At 42.0% G+C, this 21882-nt stretch overlaps 1 protein-coding gene across 8 annotated transcripts in view; it reads left to right on the top strand.

Moving 5' to 3' along the window:
• Window positions 1-8313: 8313 nt before the first annotated feature.
• REPS1 (RALBP1 associated Eps domain containing 1) overlaps window positions 8314-21882 on the top strand; it is a 91919-nt gene continuing 78350 nt past the window's right edge. For all 8 annotated transcript variants that reach the window (XM_055433803.2, XM_055433802.2, XM_055433801.2 and 5 more), the window contains exon 1: window positions 8314-8608. In XM_055433803.2, coding sequence (XP_055289778.2) covers window positions 8456-8608 — 153 coding nt within the window. In that variant the 5' untranslated portion in view covers window positions 8314-8455. The remainder of the gene's footprint in view (window positions 8609-21882) is intronic.

Raw genomic sequence — 21882 nt, 5'->3', positions numbered from 1 at the left:
GTGACAGAGAAATCCAATCTAAAGTCAAGTCCCTGGTTAGTTGTTTTCATTTTTTGTCATTTATAACACATATGGTTTAAAAAGGCAAGTCATTTTATGTGACTTATTCATTATAATGAGAAACAGTGGATCCTTTCATCAAAAGGAGGGATATAATTTTCATTTTATTAAATCTGCATTTGCCTCATGACTCACCTATAATCAATAGGATGCCTTAAAATTCTGTTGCCTTATTTCTGCCTTGATCTCTTTGAATGCGTGCTCTTTAAATGCTCTCTCTAAAGACTCAGCCACTGTGCTGTAAGAAGTCCAGGCAGATGGAGATGCCATGACATGCTCCAGGAGATAGCCCTAGATGAATCCCCAGACAACAGTCAGCGTTAATTGCTACCCACATGAGTGAATCATCTTGGACATCCAGCCCTGTCAAGCCTTCAGATGACCACAGGGTAAGATACAACAAAAGCCCTTCCCCAACCCCTGACCCACAAAATCATGTTTTCTGGCACGTAATTTGGGGATAATATGTTATGCAGCAGAGGAAAACCAAACCACCTGACTAGGCCCAATTCTCAGTTCTCAGAAGCACCCCCCAGCCCAAGTTCGTACATGGACCAATGGAGCTACTAATGAAAGTGTTGGTGGATTACAGAAGCTACTAAGTGCCGAGACTGAATGATTAGAAATTAAAGATTTACAAGTGACTTTATGATGCCAGCCTGGTGCCCCAACAGGCCAGACTAACGCTGAGGTTACCTCACATAGGCTTTGGGACCAGGCCACACCAGCCACTTTGCAGGGGAACCAAAGGACGGCACAAGGACTCCTGCCTGTGGATTTGAGGCCCCTTCTCTCTCACAGTCAATATATTGTGTCAGCTGATCTCCATCTTCTGCCCTCATATAACCCCATTGCATGTGGGAGGAAAACAGAGAAAAGAGGAAGAAATATGAAAGGCTGAGCATTTACATTAAAGAGACCGAATGACTTAAATGATTACACTTTAACAGGGAGATTCTGAGGTTTGACTCACAAAATCAAGTTCAACTCCATGCTGCTGCTAAGGAAGATTATATATACTAGAGAAAATTTAGAAGCCACATATAGTGTTTAAAGTGTTTGATCCCACTACATTTATGTAATCGTTGAAATAAAAAGGTAAGTCGATTTTAAGCACTAGATGCTTACCGGCTATAACACTTGTTGTATGTATCCAAAGCACTAGACACATCAGTTTTTCTTTGTCCAGAGGGTTTATAGTATAGTAAAAACTTAAAGACTAGGAGGAAATGGATTTTACAGCTAATAATCACATGTTGTAAATTACTATTATATGTTAATAAAGAATATCCCTGATTGTTTGAATTATTTCAATAAATAACAAGAACGAACATAAGCAAACAGATCTTGACCATGTTTGTCCTTGATAATAGCTGCCAGGAGTTAAACATCAGTTGATAACAAACTTTTATATTCATTCTTGTTCTTATACTGGCCAAATAAAGCATCCCATTTCACAGAAAACACTGAGACTGACAGACATTAAACTTGCCCTAGGGACTTCCCTGGTGATCCAGTGGTTAAGGCTCCGCTGCTCTTCCAAGGCAGGGGTGGTGGGTTCGATCCCTGATTGAGGAATTAAGATCCCACGTGCTGTGTAACTTGACTAAAAAATAAACACAGGGAAATCATGAAGGACAGGGAAGCCTGGCAAGGTGCAGTCCACACGGTCACAATGAGATGGACACAACTGAGTGACTGAACAGCAATTGCCAGAATCAGACTTCAAAGCTATTTTACCTCAAGCTAGTATTATCTGTTTTCATTACTTGGTACCTTACTAGTACTGTAGCCATTAAGATTTATATTCATTTTCATTTTACACATTTTTAGCTTTTAAGATTGTGCAGAGATAATCTTTAAGTATCCTTGGACAATAGCAAAGTGTTAAAATGGAAAAACACAAAGCAGAAAACCTCTAGCTCTTAGGCCCCATTGAAGGTTATGGAATCCGTAATACTGTAACATATTTTCATGGTAGGGTGATGGATGTTAACAGATACTAATGAAGATTCAGTTCAGTCAGTCAGTCGTGTCTGACTCTTTGCAACCCCATGAATCACAGCACGCCATAGAATTAAGGACAGATTGTTTTATTTTTGTTAAATTGCTAGTTTAAAAAGTTGCAGTTTTTGGAGATGGCCCTGCCCAAGTCTAAGCTTTTGCTTTAGAAAACACTACTAATAACAAGCAACGTACATTTAGTATTTTTTGCAACTACCTCTGCGGGTGGGAGGAGACGGGGACGACAGAGAATGAGATGGCTGGATGGCATCACCGACTCGATGGACATGAGTTTGAGTGAACTCCGGGAGTTGGTGATGGACAGGGAGGCCTGACGTGCTGTGATTCATGGGGTCGCGGAGAGTCGGACACGACTGAGCGACTGAACTGACTGACTGACTGACTGCATGCTTCAGTACTTCAAAGAAGAAGGAGACCATTCTGACTCTTCCCTTGCTAAAAATTCACAATATTGAATACACGCTAAATTGAGAAGGTTTACAAAGGATACTTATGGGGACAACTGCCTTGCATAAGTAAGTAATAAATATTTATTGGTTTGGTTTTTATTTGGATTTTTATTTTTTATCTTTATTTGCTTTTCCATTTTTCATTAATCTCTCCTGAGAATTTTGTTTATATAAAGAGTTGATTTAGTTTTGCTGTGTCAACAATTTTGTATAGATTTTTATGCCTCTGTTCCTGGTGAATTTGATGCTTATCTGAAAATTTACATTTATCTGGTGTTTTCTATCTCATTCAGTTCAGTTCAGTTCAGTCGCTCAGCCGTGTCCGACTCTCCGCGACCCCGTGAATCACAGCACGCCAGGCCTCCCTGTCCATCACCAACTCCCAGAGTACACTCAAACTCATGTCCACAGAGTTGGTGATGCCATCCAGCCATCTCATTCTCTGTCGTCCCCTTCTCCTCCCGCCCCCAACCTTTTCCAGCATCAGAGTCTTTTCCAGTGAGTCAACTCGTCGCATGAGGTAGCCAAAGTATTGGAGTTTCAGCTTTAGCATTAGTCCCTCCAATGAACATCCAGGATTGATCTCCTCCAGAATGGACTGGTTGGATCTCCTTGCAGTATAAGGGAGTCTCAAGAGTCTTCTCCAACACCACAGTTCAAAAGCATCGATTCTTCGGCGATCTGCTTTCTTCACAGTCCAACTCTCACATCCATACATGACCACGGGAAAAACCATTGCCTTGACTAGACGGACCTTGGTTGGCAAAGTAATGTCTCTGCTTTTTAATATATTATCAAGGTTGGTCATAACTTTCCTTCCAAGGAGCAAGCGTCTTTTAATTTCATGGCTGCAATCAGCATCTGCAGTGATTTTGGAGCCCAAAAAAATAAAGTCTGACACTGTTTCCACTGTTTTTCCATCTATTTCCCATGAAGTGATGGGACCAGATGCCATGATCTTTGTTTTCTGAATGTTGAGCTTCAAGCCAACCTTTTCACTCTCCTCTTTCACTTTCATCTCATTATTAAACTTCAACTGCAACATCTAAAAAAATTAATCATTTTATGATTCTCTCCTATTAAGTAATGAAAACAGATCCCATTGGTAAGACTTGCCAGTGGGATAAGTATAAGATTGCCTCATGTGGTTTCTGGAGGATATATTTGTGGTTTTTTAAGTTAACCTGATTATATATCATTTATATTGATGACTCTGAAATAAAGAGAAGGAAATGGCAACCTACTCCAGTATTCTTGCCTGGAAAATCCAATGGACAGAGGAGCCTGGCAGGCTACAGTTCATGGGGTCAAAGGAGTCAGACATGACTGAGCAACTGAGCACATCAAAGGAAGAAATCAGTAAGATTCATATTGTTTGGAGAAAAGTGACAACTCCTTCACAAGCACAATCTATAGTTCAGTGAAAAAGACCTGTTACATACAAAAGATATGACAAAGAAGTAGGCACACGATATTAAATATATGATGGAATATATATTGCAGTAATACTATATACTAATAAATAATGCATCCATCGATTCTTAAATTACATATTTGTAATGTGTATATATAGCATAATATATATAAAATATAATGTATATATTTATATATTATGTAAAAATACATCCTTTTACTTGATATTGTTTGCCTTTCTGTGTGAATTTTAAGTAAACAATGTTAAGAAAGATATTCAGCCAAATGTTAACAGAGGTTGTTGATGGGAGGATTTCAGGTAATTTTTTTCTTTGTTCCTTTCTGAGTTTTTACCATGAGTGTGTATTTTATATATATATTTTTTATATATTTTATATATTTTTATACATACATTTTTATAAAAATAATTGGTTTTTCAAAATTTATGAAAAAACCAGAAACTTCTAATTACAGGAAAGAAACTATATTCCATTCTGATCACTACGTCAACCAACTGATCAAGAAGCACACATCAATATCCTGTTCTTGCAACTCTAAGTCTTTCCTCATGAGTTCACCAGCTAATTCAACAGCCACTTTTCTTAGCAGTTTGCCATCAGCATGTTCTTAGTTTCCACAGAAAGAATTATCTTTTTGTTTTCCTAATTAGATTATGTAATATTTAATCCAATTAAGAAAAAAATGAAAGTTAGTCGCACAGTTATGTCCAACTCTTTGTGATCCCATGGACTGTAGCCTGCCAGGCTCCTCTGTCCATGGAATTCTCCAGGCAAGAGTACTTGAGTGGGTTGCCATTTCCTTCTCCAGGGGATATTTCCGACCCATGGATTGAACCTAGGTCTCCGGTGTTGCAGGCAGATTCTTTACCAACAGAGGTACCGGGGAAACCCCAATCATAACAGTTACAATATTAAGTGCAACAGGTTGGTAAGCACTAAGTCAGTCACTTAATAGGAACAGAAGTGTGTGGGTAGTTGAGCTGGTTCAGTTGCTTTACAGTATGTTGATTCTTTTGTTCCCTATTGATCTATTGATACAAGGAACCCCAACTGACAGAACACTATTTGTGGCATACAGTTTAATGGGACTAATAATAAGCCTCTGAGTGGAAACAGTCCTGTGTCAGAACCAGGACTTCTGCATGCTCAGAATCTAAGGTTGAGGGGATGGGAAACTCCCCCAAGTGGGTCCCTGAGGGCAAAGGTAAGTGCAGCCAGTTTTGCTTCTATCCCTTGTTCTGCAAGTCTACCTCTTGCAGACAGAGTAACATACAAGATGGCTAATTTAGGGTGCTACTGCATCCTAGAGTATGGGGTCCCATCTTCACAGAATATTATCTCCATGCTGACACATCAGCTGTACTTTCAAAAGGCCATTCTATATTCTCTGTGTCACTAGCTCAGAATATATCAATCTTACCTGAAGACCAGTATCTTTAAATTTATAGCTATGTACTATAGACCAGCTGTTTTAAAACAGCATTCTCGTGATGCCCCTTTTTAAAACTGATATATCTAGATATGTATAGAAAAGAATTAGACTTGGCCTCAAAGGGTCTGTATGTTAATTTTTTTCCCCCATTTGTACCTTAAAATATAAATTTAAGTAACAGATATAGAGAAAAATCCTTGCATTTGTGAAACTATCAAATCCTCCAACACCAGGCCAACCCAGTATCTGGCTGGGGCTGGTAAAGGTCTCTCCTTTGTGCAAGGCTTTCTTGTTTTTTTAATGTGTATGTGCATGTTTGGAGGAAGTTTTACACAGATACAGTGCTCCTTACAAGTACTGATGTTCAGGACTCCCCTCACCACCATAAAAATGATTGTATGTCAGATATATCTCAATTCTCAGAATGTAAACAAAAATATATGTTAATGTCAGGCAGTGAAAAGTGCTACAAAGAAAAATAATTCTGATCAGGGGATAGAGAGTGGTGGTTCAGCTCAGTTCAGTCGCTCAGTCGTGTCCGACTCTTTGCGACCCCATGAATCATAGCACACCAGGCCTCCCTGTCCATCACCAACTCCCGGAATTCACTCAAACTCATGTCCATCGAGTCGGTGATGCCATCCAGCCATCTCATCCTCTGTCGTCCCCTTCTCCTCCTGCCCCCAATCTATTTTATTTTTATTAATGGCTGTGCTGGGTCTTCGTTGCTGTGTGTGGGCTTCTTTTGTAGAGGACTGGCCTCTAGGCTTCAGCAATTGTGGTGCAGGTGCTTAGTTGCTCCTCGGCAAGTGAAATCTTCCTTGACCATGTGGAACCATCCTTGACCATGGATCAAACCTGTGTCCCCTGCATTGGCAGGCAGATTCTTAACCATTGGCGTGGTGGGGGCTATTTCAGATCAGGTGTTGAGGGAGGTCTCTCTCTGAGGAGGTGATACCTGTATAGGGACCTGAGGTGTGAGAGAACAAGCAAAGGCTAATGGGATTGGCAGGATCAAGGGCCCTGGGGCAGGAAAGAGCTTCAGGGTCTAGGAAAGGTGTGGAGAAAAAGAAGCTGAAGATGATCCTGACCCAATTCCTATCTCATATGCTCCTCTCTCTTACACCTTTGGAAGACAAGACATCTGTGGGTCTCCGATCACCTCTGGTAGGTGTCCTGTAAGGGCATGTGAGGTATTGCTGTGACAAATTTAAAGTTTTAGAAATAGAGAAACTTGAGGTTAATGTCATGTTATATATGTAAGTATATAAAGTGCTAGTGTTCAAATATGGTCTCACAATCCCTCTTTAGTTTTTGTTTTTTTTTTTAAAAAAAAAGAAAGGCAATGCAATGCCTACAATTGTGTGTATTTTAACATTCCATTAAAGCCTGGAGTAAAATGAATAAATATTGACACCAAGTGGCATATATAAAGACTATTAATAGCCTCAAGTGAGCTGAGTTGAGATTTTGCCTCCAAATGAGGTAGGGCAGGTTTTGCAGACAAAGTGTTACAAAAAAAAAAAAAAACCTTGGGGTTTTCAGTGCCTTTGAATTTTGGAATTACAGATAGAGGATTGTAAACCTGTAATACTTTCCTTTCATGGGTCATCTGTGTAAGGTCAGCACTCTGGGGAGTAACCTGTAGCAGACGAAATAAAAACCCAAACTGAAAAGTCTTAATTCTATCCTACTGCTGTTTTTGAACTATTTCCTATTTGTTAAGGATAAACTATTATGATATTCTATTTGAGACATGTCAAGAAGCATCTCCCAGATAGGTGTAGAATACAACAGTGCAAACACATCATTTTCATAAAGGAGGAAATTAGGGGTCTCCAGAGCAGGGGTCTCCCTGTGGTCGGCTCAGAGTCTAAACAGGTTTATAGAGCTGATGGTATATATTGATGGCACTAAGCTCCTGGTGAGCAGAACCACCTTGTGTAACGAGATGAAGTTTGCCAGCTGTTCCCTCTATTCAGCAATTTTGTTTCTCAGGTAAACACGGTTTGGAGTCAGAGTGGGAGTTGGGTCTCAGTGGCTAGTGTCTATACGATGAGAGTTCTCAGATGGGTTGGTTGCATGTTCATAGCCCTTCAGAGTATACAGAAATACTGAATTGATCCTCAGAACATCTGACCTCAAAGCAGCACAACGCATACAGTAGTAAGAAACTGAACAATGTTCCCCTTTCACTCAATGTTAATTAACCATTCGGTGCCAGAAGCTTTGAAATCATCCAAACTGCAGCCCGTATCTAAGTTCTCCTGGTATGAATGAGCTGCGTGCTTTCCCCGCCAGTGGCTGCTCCCGGGGGTCCCAGCTCTGCCTGCCCAACGCGGAGGGCGGCTCGACCCTCCGCCGCGGAGCTCCGGCCGCCAGGGGGCGCTGAGGCCCCCTCTCCCGGGAGCGGCCGAGCCAGCCCGGTGGGTGTTTCTCTCTCCCTCTCGCGCTCTCTCCGCCCGGCCTCACATCCGGGTCTGGAGCGCGGCCGCCGCTGTCAGTGTTGCTGCGGTCGCGTCGGGGGCCGGGCCGGGGCGCAGTAAATGGCGGCGGAGGGAGGCGGAGCGGCGGCCGCGCTCAGCCCTGAACCCCCGAAACTTTAGACTCGAAGCCCCACAACTTTTCCGCGAAGTGCTGCCGCCCCGGGGGCGTGGACGGAAGGGGAAGGCGAGGCGGGAAGTCTTGGGGGAAGCGGCGGGGAGCCGCAGAGACTCGAACCCGCGGCGGCGGCGGCGGCGGCGTCCGCCCCGGCCTCGCGCCGCCGCGGCCCCCGCCTCCGTCCCCGCGTTGTCCCCGCGGCCGCCGAGGCGGCGCCGGAGCCGCGCGGGGCCTCGTCGGCGGCGGCGCGCCGAGCGCAGCCGGGCCCCCTCCCCGCGACCTCCGGGCCCTGTCGCTGCGGCGACCCCGCGCGCGTGAGGCCGGGGCTCCGCGCCGCTCCGGGGGCGGCGAGGAGCAGGCAGGCCGGGCGGCGCGCAGTCCCCGCCGTCCCGGGGTCGCGGGGCCGGGCCGCCGGTGTTGCATGCGGGGCGGGGTGGCCGTGAGCGGAGGCGAAGATGGAAGGTTTAACGCTGAGCGATGCGGAGCAGAAATACTACTCGGATCTCTTCTCCTACTGCGACATCGAGAGCACCAAGAAGGTGTCGGCCAACGGGCGAGTGCTGGAGCTGTTTCGGGCCGCGCAGCTGCCCAACGACGTGGTCCTCCAGGTACCGCCGCCGCGTCCGGGGCTCGGCCGGCCGCCGAGGGGTCGCTTCCCGGCGGCTTGGGCCTCTAGCCGCCTGCTTCCGCGGGGTGGGAGTGGGCGCCGTTTCCCGAAGGGCCGGCGGCGTGCAGGTTCCCCGGACTCCTCCGCTGCGGGCCGGGGCCGCAGGTGCCCGGGCGGCCGGGACTCCCGAGGGGCAGGGGGTCGCTCTTCGAGGACAAAAGTCAGGCAGAGATCCTGTGGGGGTTGGGGAGGGGGTGGTGGTCTCTCTATTATCTCTGGAGAGCGTCAGCCCTGTATCTCTCTGCTGCCCCGCAGAATCTGGAATTTTCAACCCTGGAAGAGCAACTTCAGATGAAGGATCTGGGATTGTTACCATGCTTTTGAACCCTTGGTCTTGGGATCTACTTTTGTTTTTCTTAAGGAAGCAGAATTCTCAAGGAGTTTAAAATTTTTGAACTTTTAAGTAATAGTTTGCAAGTAGGTATGAAAAGAGCTTTAACTATAGGATGCGTGGCTGGTATAAACTGGATCGTTTTTCCATTGGTCTTCGATAGCATTTGGTGGAACTGGTGGATTGGGCTGGTAGATAAGTATTGAGCAACTGCAAGTCAAAGGTGCGTATTTGCCTCAATGCCCTGGAGGAGCGAGGAGAGTTAAGTTTTAAGCTTTCTCCGCCTTATCTAATGTATGTGCTGAGCATTGATGTTACTCTGGGTCTCATGATTCATAGCTGCTAGTAAGATTTTGTCTAAACAGCATATCAGGAACAGGTTTTAAGCTTTCCTCTTTATGATGATCCAAGCCAGTTATCCAGATCTCCAAAACTTACGGCCATGTGGATAGGTATGGTGTAGTGTATTGCAGAGAACCCTGAGTCGGGAGTTTTCTGGCCTGGACCCTTGACCCCCACTCTATTAACCCGCAGTGTGACTTTGGGCCAGGCGCTTTAAACTCTTCAAGCCTAAGTGTGCTTAGAATGAGGGTCAAGTTCCTTCAGAAGAACCTTTTGGGAAATAGAAAAATGTCCACGCAGGCCTCTTTTTTAGAAGTTATCTGTGCGTTAATTGTGACTAAATTGAATGAGTTCTTTTCGCATAATCTGGCTTGTTTTATGTTGCTTTTTAAAAATTTTGGGAGGAAAATTGGGCGTCTTACACACCGTCAGCTGGGAGTCTCATATTCATTATGCTGAAGAGACAAAGTAAATATTTTAGGCTCTGCTGGCCACATACGGTCTCTGTAGTATATTCTTTGTTTTTGTTCTTGCAGTCTTTAAAAAATGTAAAAATCACTTTTAGCTCAGGGGCATACAAAACAGGGCCTCTAACTGCTGACCCCTGCTGTGTGGGTACTGTATGTTCTCCATATAGCTTTGGAGTTAGACTTACAGGAACATACTCACTAATGATTTTGCTCTTTTTGTAGAAATACATTCAAGACATTAGAAAACTAAAATTAAGGGGGAACCTCCCATGTTATGTTTGGTTTCTTTCTTCAGGGTAGAGCAAGCTGAAATCAACTGACATTCATATTTTTAAGGGTGCATGAAGACTTTAGGACATTATATTATTGTTTAGGATACAAATTAAGCTTGATTAACCTTTGCTTCAATTATGTTTAACCCAGTCCAACTTATTTTCATGTCATGCTCAATTTTATTTACACTCAAAAATAAATTTCTATTGCCTTTTTTTTTAGAGAACTTAAATAGCGTAAATATTCAGGATTCAGTTATATTAATAAGTTGAAAACTGTAGGAACTCCCTAAAGCACAGTTCTTATAACTTTCTGGGTATCTTGAAGGCAATTTATTTAAGAAATTGGCCTAGGAGATAAAATGTGGAACAAAAGAGGAATGTGGACTTAATTCTCTAATGGAAGCTTAGGATTGTTGGAAAACACAGTCCTCCCTTGCTTCCTAAGTTGAAAACAGTTGGAGCAACTCACATACAAGTTAATACTGGGCTAGGTGTTGCAGGGCATCACAGCAGGAGTAAGAAGTTCTCAAGGACCTTCAGAGTAAAATAAACATGTAACAAAGCAGTGTGAATGTCATGAGATGGATAAAGGAGGGTATGACCAGGAAAGGCCTCTTCACTTAATTCAGATGGACCTTACAGTAGTGTGGAGGGATGAAGAGGATTTCCAGGCAGAGATAAAACACGGCCAGAGGTAGAAAGTGTGGGAAGGACCCTTTGTCAGGACTAGCAGATTGTCAGGTTTTGCCAAAGCTGTAGTATGTTTTGGAGATACTGGCACTTAGAGTTAGAGACCACATTGGGAAAGATTCTGAAGAACAGGCCAGTTTCATATTTCAGGAGGCAGTGGAGACTCACTGATAGTTTTTGACTTCAAGTGAGAAGGAGATCAGAGGCTAGGGAAAGAGGCTCGAGCGGTGGTTCAGAATAGATGCTAGATACTGGGCACCCAAACCAGGGTGACAGCAGTAGAAGAGAAAAGGAGGGGCTGGATGAACAGGTCTGTGTTACTGAAGGGTGGTTGGGTAGCCGCAGTGTGAGGTGTTTTGTGGGATAATGTTTGAGACTGGGTGGAGAGCTTTGAACTAATTGTGAAGGTGGCAGGGAGTTACAGATTTAAGAGAACTGACTCATAAAAGCTGTGCTTTAGGAGGCATTTCGGGTGGCTCAGACAGTAAAGAATCTACCTGCAGTGCAGGAGACCTGGGTTCCATCCCTGGGTTGGGAAGATATACCAGAGAAGGGAATGGGAACCCACTCCAGTATTCTTGCCTGAAGAATTCCACGGACAGAGGTGCCTAGCGGGCCACAGTCCATGGGGTCACAGAGAGTCGGACATGACTGAGCTACTAACGCACTTAGGAGGCATTTAGGAGACCAGGGCAACTGAAAGTAGAGGGAAGAGGAACCCGGGGACTGGTTCTTTCATATGTAAATGAAGTGATGAGGAACAGGGCCACGGAACTCGAATGTGGGAGTGGGGACTGGGGACGGCTAGGGGGAACGGGGTTTTGCCACCCACAAGGCACTCAGAGACATATTTGGTTATCATAACTCAGAGGGAGGGAGCAGTTCTACTGGCATCTAGTAAATAGAGGCAAAAGTGCTACTGAACAGCCTACAATACACAGGACAAGCTCCGACAACAGAGAGTCATCTGGCTTAAAATGTCAGTAGTGCCAAGATTTAGAAACTTGATCTGGACTCTGGTGGTAACAGTTGATCAGAAAATGAGGTTGAAGATATAGTAGAGGATGATGGAGGTAGACCTGATGAGCCTGGGTTAGCTGGGGATATTTTGATAAGAGAAGAGAAGGGCGAGGTTTATTCTCTGTAGAACACCACTCACAGCTACAGAGGGGGCAGGAAGAGGGCCTGATTTTAGAAGAGAAATTGATGAGTTTATTTTCAGGTGTTTTGAGATGGCGTGCAGTACTCCAGGAGATAGTTGGGAATGTGTCAATGTCCATTCTGAGTGCTGGTTCTGACAGTGAAATTTGTGGGTTTGGGATCTCTCCTCTGCCTTTCTCACCTGCGTATCTTGGAGGTAGAGACCAGACAGCGTCTCACACTGTAGGCATGCATTTTTACACATCAGGGCTTTGATTGATATAGTAGTTTTCAGCATTTGTTAATAAAAGTCATGAGAAGACGGAGTCATCTGAGGAATGAGTATAGAGAACAAAGAACAGAGGGCCCAGAACTAAAGGAGGAAGGAACTGGCTTTTATTGAGTGCCTATTGTGTTCTTTTACTGCGCAGGTCATTTTCATGCAGGAACTCATTTGATCCTTGCAAAACAATCCTGTGAAGAGAGTATTATTCTTGTTCATTAACTAGAAACTTGATAGGCAGAGAAGTGTTGAATAACTAGTTAGTGAATAGAATACCTCTCCTTGACCATTATTTCTTGCCACCTATCAGTTCTTTCCTACATTTCACTGTTCATGTACTTGGTTTGCCCATAGTTCTTGAAAAGAGTAGAGATTTTAAATGATTTTGAGTTATATGTGGATTTCCTTGTTTGCAAAATAAATATTTTTATCCATGATAATGTCTGGAAATATAGTCACTTCAGAGAACTAGGAAGATTCTTGTATATGGTATTCTGGGTTTCACATTGCAACACTGTCCTTGACTTCCCTAGTGGTCCAGTGGGTAAGAATCCACCTGTCAACGCAGGCGACATGGATTTGATTCCTGATGTGGGAAGATCCCCCTTGTCACGGAGCAACTAAGCCCATGCACCAGAACTACTGAGCCCACGTGCTGCAACTCCTGAAGTCCACATACCCAGAGCGCGGGCTCTGCAACAGGAGAAGCAATGTTCATTATACTTGTTTGGGAATACCAGAGTTCTGAACTTAAGAGTTTGTTTGGGGAGACAGTGCGTTAACTGATGCAGTGGATGAGCTAGAGCTTCATAGTATTATGCGCCACACCAGAGAGGAACAAGACTAGGCACAGAAAAGTCTGGCTCATAGGATTTAATCATGAGGAATTTTGCTGTCTGCTGAGCGTGAAAATATTCAGTGGCTTAAAAATAATCTTCAGAATTATTTTTTAAATGTTAGGGAAGGTATGCTATTTACCACACCAATCAGTATGTTTTTCTAGCTTTTATTTAAAATTTATACTTTGGAAAATGTTTTAAAACTTCATATAGACTTTCAATGCACAATAGCTTGATAAAAGGTTCTAGTAGTAATTGTTCTTTTATTAACGATTATAAGCGATGTGCCCATTAATGAATCTGAGAAAATCTTTTAGTTCATTTGTATTGAGCAATATCTTGGTAGAACATTTGACTAACACCTTTGTTTAGTGCAGGAAAAGTGATAATAATGAAACATAAGCCATTTTATTTTTCTTTTGAAATTTGTTCAATTATATGATCTACTCATTAGTAGTAAGATTAAAATAAAGAAGCAGAGCTTCATTTATGAGTTGAAAGTTACAAACTTAATAAATGTCAAGTTTGTTCTGGAAAGTGATTTTTTTTTCATTTCTAATCGCTAAAATATTTATAACACGCTATAAAAATAATCTTACCTTAAACACTACACAGTTGAAAAACATTGAGAAAGAAGTCACACTTATTGGCATTCTGTAGTATCATATTAAATAATTTTTCTTTCTCATAAGGTACTTTGAATCTTTTTCTTTTCTTTAGCCAGTAGCCCAGAGTTAGTCTTAATAACTTGAGAATTCAAGCTAGGCATTTTGACAGAGCTCTAAAAGAATGCGAGAAGTTGGTGTGTAAAGGATCACTAAACGTGGGAGACAAGTTTCAGCCCTGCCCCTGAGGAGATTACTTATTGCCTGGATTTTACTTCTCACCATGGAAATGATTGAATTTGGTTTTCTATTTATTTTTTATATGTTTTTGGCCACACAGTCCAGCATATGGAATCTTAGTTCCTCGAGCAAGGATTGAACCTATGCCCCCTGTGTTGGAAGCTCAGAGTCTTAACCACTGGACTGCCAAAGAAGTTCCTGATTGGGTTTTTTAACGAAGAGGTTACAGTGTAGGAATGGCTACTCTGTCCAGCCACATCCTTAAGAAAGTAGTCACTCAGACTTGAAATTAGTTGATACGCTATTTTGAAGCTGAAATTGATTTCTTTTACACACTTTGGGAGATATGAAGAGGTGAATCTTGCCTATAGTGCTGAAGTGACTGTGTATATAAGAGGTAACTGATGCAAGGGTTGTACAGTCCGTGATACTTAGATCTTCAGGGTGTCTGGCCAGTGAGAATTTGGTTTTTTGGGGCTCCAAAATCACTGCAGATGCTGATTGCAGCCAGGAAATTAAAAGACGCTTACTCCTTGGAAGGAAAGTTATGACCAACCTAGATAGCATATTAAAAAGCAGAGACATTACTTTGCCAACAAAGGTCCATCTAGTCAAGGCTATGCTTTTTCCCCTGGTCATGTATGGATGTGAGAGTTGGACTGTGAAGAAAGCTGATCGCCAAAGAATTGATGTTTTTGAACTGTAGGAGACTTTTGAGAGTCCCTTGGACTGCAAGGAAATCCATCCAGTCCATTCTAGAGGAGATCAATCCTGGGTGTTCATTGGAGGGACTGATGCTAAAGCTGAAACTCCAATACTTTGGCCACCTCATGCGACGAGTTGACTCACTGGAAAAGAGTCTGATGCTAGGAGGGATTGGCGGTGGGAGGAGACAGGGGCGACAGAGAATGAGATGGCTGGATGGCATCACCAACTCGATGGACATGAGTTTGAGTGAACTCCGGGAGTTGGTGATGGACAGGGAGGCCTGGCGTGCTGTGATTCATGGGGTCGCAGGGAGTTGGACACGACTGAGTGACTGAACTGAACTGAAGACTTGGCATTTTTTATGTTTTCCCTGATAATATATTTCATTTTCTGTAGTCTTTCCTGTGATAGATGCATCTTGATTTGTCTTTTCCCCCTACCTCTTTGTAAGGAATTTATGGCTGACGAGTTGCATATATAGGCATGACAAAAATCAGGAGATGATGATAACCTGACTCAGAAATTTTTTTTTAAGTTCATACCATATACCGAATTTTGTTGTAGTTTGATAAATTATAGGACTTAAAATGCTTAAAAGAAACTACATCTCATTTTGTTTCAAGAATTGACTGTGTTGGGTTTGGGCCTCTTGTTACATGATGAAGACAGAATTTATTAAACTGTATATTTCCCTCTAACCTCTTGTGGTTGTGGATTCCTTTGAGATTCTGGTGCACATGCTGGATTTCTGCTTAGAAGACTTAGTTACACAAAAGTCTGCATATAATTTGAGGTTGCCAGCCTTCCCCTAACCTAGCCAAGCTTGTCCCATTTACCTCTACATTTAGACAGTTTTAAGGAACAGCAGGCAGACCTGGAAAAGCTGACCATAAGTCTTTCTTGAATCAGTTTTGTATATTTTCAGAAAGTACTGCATGGCTATTATTTATGTTTGGGTTGTATATGCAGTGGTGAAAATTCAGGAATCTTCCCAGCCTTCATGGATTATAAATTGTGGTAATGTTTAAAAGGAAAAGAACTGTGTTAATAGAGAATGGTGGGAGGCTATATGGACCTACCTAAGTGTAAGGAACGGAGAAGGCAATGGCAAGCCACTCCAGTACTCTTGCCTAGAAAATCCCATGGTCGGAGGAGCCTGGTAGGCTGCAGTCCATGGGGTCGCTATGAGTCAGACATGACCGAGTGACTTCACTTTCACTTTTCACTTTCACACATTGGAGAAGGAAATGGCAACCCACTCCAGTGTTTTTGCCTGGAGAATCCCAGGGACGGGGGAGCCTGGTGGGCTGCCGTCTATGGGTTCACCCAGAGTCGGACACGACTGAAGTGACTTAGCAGCAGCAAGTGTAAGGAAAGACCTCTATGAGGAGATGGGGGCATAGCAAGAGAACAAAAATCAGATGTTTCACATAGAGGGAATGAGCATGCTACGGGCTGGAACAATATATGAAGAGCTTGGTGTGTTTGAGGAGATGAAAGCTGGAGAAGTATGGGCAAGAGGGGAGAATGGCAGGGACCACGTGCTGCAGGGCCTTGTACACAGGGATCAAGCTTTTGGATTATGAACGACTGAAAGTTTATGTTTAGGGGAGTTCAGTTCATTCGCTCAGTTGTGTCCGACTCTTTGCGACCCTGTGGACTGCGGCACGCCAGACCCTTCTGTCCACCACCAACTCCCGGAGTTTACTCAAACTCATGTCCATTGAGTAGGGGATGCCATCCAACCATCTCATCCTCTGTCGTCCCCTTCTCCACCAGCCTTCAATCTTCCCCAGCGTCAGGGTCTTTTCCAATGAGTCAGCTCTTCACATTAGGTGGCCAAAGTATTGGAGTTTCAGCCTCAACATCAGTCCTTCCAGTGAACACCCAGGACTGATCTCCTGTAAGATGGACTGGTTGGATCTCCTTGCACTCCAAGGGACTCTCGAGAGTCTTCTCCAACACCACAGTTCAAAAGCATCAATTCTTCGGCACTCAGCTTTCTTTATAGTCCAACTTTCACATCCATACATGACCACTGGAAAAAACCGTAGCCTTGACTAGATGGACCTTTGTAATATAAAATTAAAAAAGTAATGTTTCTGTTTTTTAATATGCTGTCTAGGTTGGCCATAACTTTCCTTCCAAGAAGTAAGCGTCTTTTAATTTCATGGCTACAATCACCACCTGCAGTGATTTTGGAGCCCAGAAAAATAAAGTCAGCCACTGTTTCCACTGTTTCCCCATCTATTTCCCATGAAGTGATGGGACCAGATGCCATGATCTTAGTGTCTTGAATGTTGAGCTTGAAGCCAACTTTTTTCACTCTCCTCTTTCACTTTCATCAAGAGGTTCTTTAGTTCTTCACTTTCTGCCATAGGAGTGGTGTCATCTGCATATCGGAGGTTATTGATACTTCTCCCGGCAATCTTGATTCCAGATTGTGCTTCCTCCAGCCCAGCGTTTTTCATGATGTACTCTGCATGTAAGTTAAATAAGCAGGGTGACAATATACAACCTTGACATACTCCTTTCCCAACTTGGAACCAGTCTGTTGTTCCATGTCCAGTTCTAACTCTTGCTTCTTGATCTGCATACAGATTTCTCAAGAGGCAGGTCAGGTGGTCTGGTATTCTTATCTCTTTCAGAATTTTCCACAGTTTGGTGTGATCCACACAGTGAAAGGCTTTGGCATAGTCAATAAAGCAGAAGTAGATGTTTTTCTGGAACTCTCTCTTTTTCGATGATCCAGTGGATGTTGGCAATTTGATCTCTGGTTCCTCTGCCTTTTCTAAATCCAGCTTGAACATCTGGAAGTTCACGGTTCACGTACTGTTGAAGCCTGGCTTGGAGAATTTTGAGCATTACTTTGCTAGTGTGTGAGATGAGTGCAATTGTGCAGTAGTTTGAGCATTCTTTGGCATTGCCTTTCTTTGGGATTGGAATGAAGACTAACCTTTTCCAGTCCTGTGGCCACTGCTGAGTTTTTCAAATTTGCTGGCATATTGAGTGCAGCGGGGGAGTGACAGCATCTTAATTATATTTGTCAGAGGTTACCCTGCTGTGTAGAGAAGATTGGCCACTAGATACGCAGTAAGTAATTCAGGCAGGAGACATGATGGTTTAGATTAGTGAGGTGGTAGTAGGGTGGAGAGGAGTGGACATGCTTGACGTATTTGTAGGTGGTAGACGTGGTGGGCCATGATAGTGGATTGGATATGGAATGTAATGGAGGAAAGAATTCAGGGATCTTGCTGCAAGTGACTTACAGAATGGCTGGGAAAGAAATAGGCTTTTTTAAAGGGGGTTTTGTTTTATTTGGGTGAAGGGAAATGGTGAATTCGGCAGTTTTCTTTTGTCAGTCTTAAATTCTCAGAAGCCTGTAAGATTAAGTAGAACTCTATCAGAGAGGATCAACAGATCCTGAAGAACTCAGAGATATTTGACTTGGAGATGTCAATTTAAGATTATCAGTGTGTTTGTTTTTCAGTCGCTAAGCTGTGTCTGACTCTTCGCAGCCTCATGAACTGAAGCTCTCCAGGCTTTCCTGTCCTTCACTGTCTTCCGGGGTTTATTCAGACTCATGTCCATTGAGTCAGTGACGCTCTCCAACCATCTCATTTTCTGTGGCCCCCTTCTTCTGCCCGCAATCTTTCCCAGCATCAGAATTTTTTCCAGTGATGTATTGGAGCTTCAGCTTCGGCATCAGTCCTTCCAATGAATGTTCAGAGTTGGCTTCCTTTAGGATTGACTGGTTTGATCTCCTTGCTGTCCAAGGGATTCTCAAGAGCCTTCTCCATCTTTACAGTTCAAAAGCATCAATTCTTTGGTGCTCAGCCTTCTTTATATCCAGCTCTTACATCCGTACATGACTACTGGAAAAACCGTAGCTTTGACTGTATGGATCTTTGTCAGCAAAGTGATGTTTGCTTTTTAATATGCTGTTTAGTTTGTCACAGCTTTCCTTCCAAGGAGCAAGTGTCTTTTAATGTCATGGCTGCAGTCACCAAAGCAATGAAAATAGGTGAAATCCCTGAAGAAGAGACTATAGAAAGGAAAGAATAATTGGTTAGAAATAGAACCCTGAGGAACACTACATTTCTAAGTTGGGAAAACTGGAAGTCCTCTAAGGAGGAAGCTAAGAAGAACAGCCCTAGTGGAAATTGGGAGTATATATTGGATCATGTCGTGGATGCCAAGTAATGCAAATATTTCAAGAAAGGAATAGTTAATTCTTGAGTTTGGCTGAGAAGGTGAGATGGTATGGGCAGAAATATGACCTTTGGATTTGGCAACCTAAAGGACATCAGTGACTATAATGAGCCTGTGTCACAGACTGGTAGAGATGGAAGCCAGATTTGAGTGACTTGAAGGACATACAGTGACCTAGGAACTAGAAATTGGGTTTAAAGAAGTTAAAGGAAACAGACACAAGGCTGAAGTTGAGGTATGATGATATAAAGGAGTCTTTGTTTTTTTGAGTGTATGAGAAATACCACAGCATGGTTTTAGTTGTTAGGATTAATAAGGGAAGGAAGGAAGATGAGGAGAGATGTCCTTGAGAAAGCAAGAATGGTCTAGGATCCTGACTGCACAGTACAGCAGTTCTTTGATAGGAAACAGATAATGTCCACAATTCCAAAAGGAAGAAAGAAGGGGAAAAATATATTCCCAGTAGCATCAAAAAGAATAAAACACTTAGGAATAAACTTTAACAACAACAACAAAAAACCAATTTGTTTTTATTACAAAACATTAACCGAGAGAATTTAAATAAGATTTTGTTTGTTTGTTTTGGGTGCACTACAAGGCCTGTGGGATACTAGTTCCCAACCAGGGATTGAACCCAGGCCCTCAGCAGTGAGAGAGTGTGGAGTTCCACCCGCTGGACCAGGGAATTCTCTTAAATAAGATTTAAATAAATGGGGAGATCATAGATTGGATGATTGAATGTTAAGATGATAATTCTCCCCAAATTGATCAATAAAATACCTGCAAAAATTCCAGTAGACTCTTTTATAGAAATTGCCCAGCTGATCCTAAAATTTATAAGGAAATGTGAAGGATCTACTGTAACCAAAACACTTTTGAAAACAAACAAAATAGGAGACTTACCTTGCCTCACTGTAGAACTTACATAATCTATAGTGGTCAGGACAGTGTGATTGGCATAAGGATAAGCATTATAGATGCCCCCCCTTACAATTATATTCACTTGGTTTTTTTAAAAAGGGCCGGGACAATTCAATGAGGAAAGGAGAGTCTTTTTAACAGATAGTGCTAGGACAGTTGGATATCTGTATGTTTTTAAAAAGTGGATTTAAATATACTATTTTATATATTAATACTTCACACCACACATGAAATTATCTCTAAATCATAGACGTTGTAAATTTATAATTGTAAAACTAAGCTATAAAAATTCTAAATGATTACATAAGAGGAAATCTTTCTGACCTTGAGTTAGTGTTCCTAGATAAGACACCAAAAGCATGAACCATAAAATAAAAAGTAATAAATTGGACTTCTTTAATGAAGTTTTAAAACTTATACTTCAGAAGATAGTTAAAAAGACAAACCGCAGACTTCAGAAAATGTTTGCATATTGCAAACTTGGTAAAAGTCTTTAGAATATATAAAGAAGCTGTACAATTCAATTATAAAGGAAAAAAGCAATTTAAAAATGGGCAAAAGAGCTGAATAGATATTTCTCCAAAGGAGTTGTTATGAATGGCAAATAAGCATGTGAAATGATGTTCAACATTAGTCATTGAGGAAATGCAGGTTAAACTGCAAATGATGTATTGTCGTCACACACTCACCTAAATGGCTACAATTTAAAGGACTGACATTGCCTAATATTATTAATGTGTAGAAACTGAAATCCTTATGCACTACTCTTGGAAATGTAAATGCTACAGCCATTTTGGAAAAGTTTGATTGTTTCTTTAAAAGTTAAACATATGCTTACCATACGAACCAGCAGTTCCACTCTTAGGAATCTGTCCAACAGAAATGAAGATGTGTGCCCACAGAGAATTGTAAATGTTCATTTTAGCTGTATTCACAATAGCCAAAAATTGGAAAACAATCCAAATGTCCCTCAAATGGTGATAAAGCATATATGGTATATTCATACAATGCAGTACTTTCCTACAAAAAATAAGGAACAAATTACTGATAAATGCTGCAGCAGAAGTGGATATCAAAAACATGAGAAGTGACAGAAGCCAAACATTAAAGAGTATATGTTGTGTGGTTGCATTTATATAAAATGTTTAGAAATACAGAAAACAGGATGGATACCTGAGGCCAGGGCAGGAGTGGAAGCACTAGAGGAAAATTTGGAGTGTGATGTGATGGAAAAGTTCTAAAATTGGATGAATTTCCTTAAAGCTCAATGAACTGCACACTTCTTGTGAAGTATAAATTATACCTCAAAGCTGTGAATTAAAACTTTAACAACTTGGAGGGTGAGGAGAAGGCATAAACTTGTCATTTTGGAGAATGTGCAGGTGAGTGGTAGCAAATAAAGGGCCCTTTGTGCTGTCTGTGTAGCTTATGTTGCAAAACCTCAGTGTAACTTAATGTAATGTGGCATTTGGTTATGCATTTGTGTTTTGAATATCATATGGAAGATGACATGTCAATAGATACTATGTATGAGGGACATTGCCATATGAAGATTCATTACAACTGGGTATGAATAAGCACATTAATAGATTAAGAAGGGGCTGAAAAACTTGTGATCTGAAATAATGGAAATTAATTTCCATCTATTAACTTTGGGTGGTATGCTGACTTTGCTGCTAAGTCACTTCAGTCGTGTCCGACTCTGTGCGACCCCATGGACGGCAGCCCACTAGGCTCCGCCATCCCTGGGATTCTCCAGGCAAGAACACTGGAGTGGGTTGCCATTTCCTTCTCCTTTGGAAAGGAGACTTTATATACATTTAATTCAGATATCTTAACTTTATGGAAAATTACAGAAATTAATACTTTAACATTAATCCAAACTTGAAATAATTGTGCCCAATAAGTAATAATTTTAATGAAATAGTGGTTTCAATCTACAGGACTACTTCTGGTTGCTTCCTTTTATTGAAATAATTACTGTCACTATCATGACTTTTTTTCTTCTGTTACTTAGTCACCAATTTGTTGTCTGTGTAGTTTCTCTACATTGCTGTATCCTGTCTGAGGTATAGTAGATAGATCTTGGGCCACATTATATTAATGTGCTCCTTTGGATAAAAGTTTCTGAGAGTGCTGATGTAAGAGTGATTATGGCC

This window comes from Moschus berezovskii, chromosome 10, assembly GCF_049115385.1.
Source record: "Moschus berezovskii isolate FMDL1 chromosome 10, NW_MosBer_1.0, whole genome shotgun sequence".
NCBI lineage: Eukaryota > Metazoa > Chordata > Mammalia > Artiodactyla > Moschidae > Moschus > Moschus berezovskii.
Note: the sequence above shows the minus strand (reverse complement) of the source record. Positions and strands in the feature narration are given on the sequence as shown.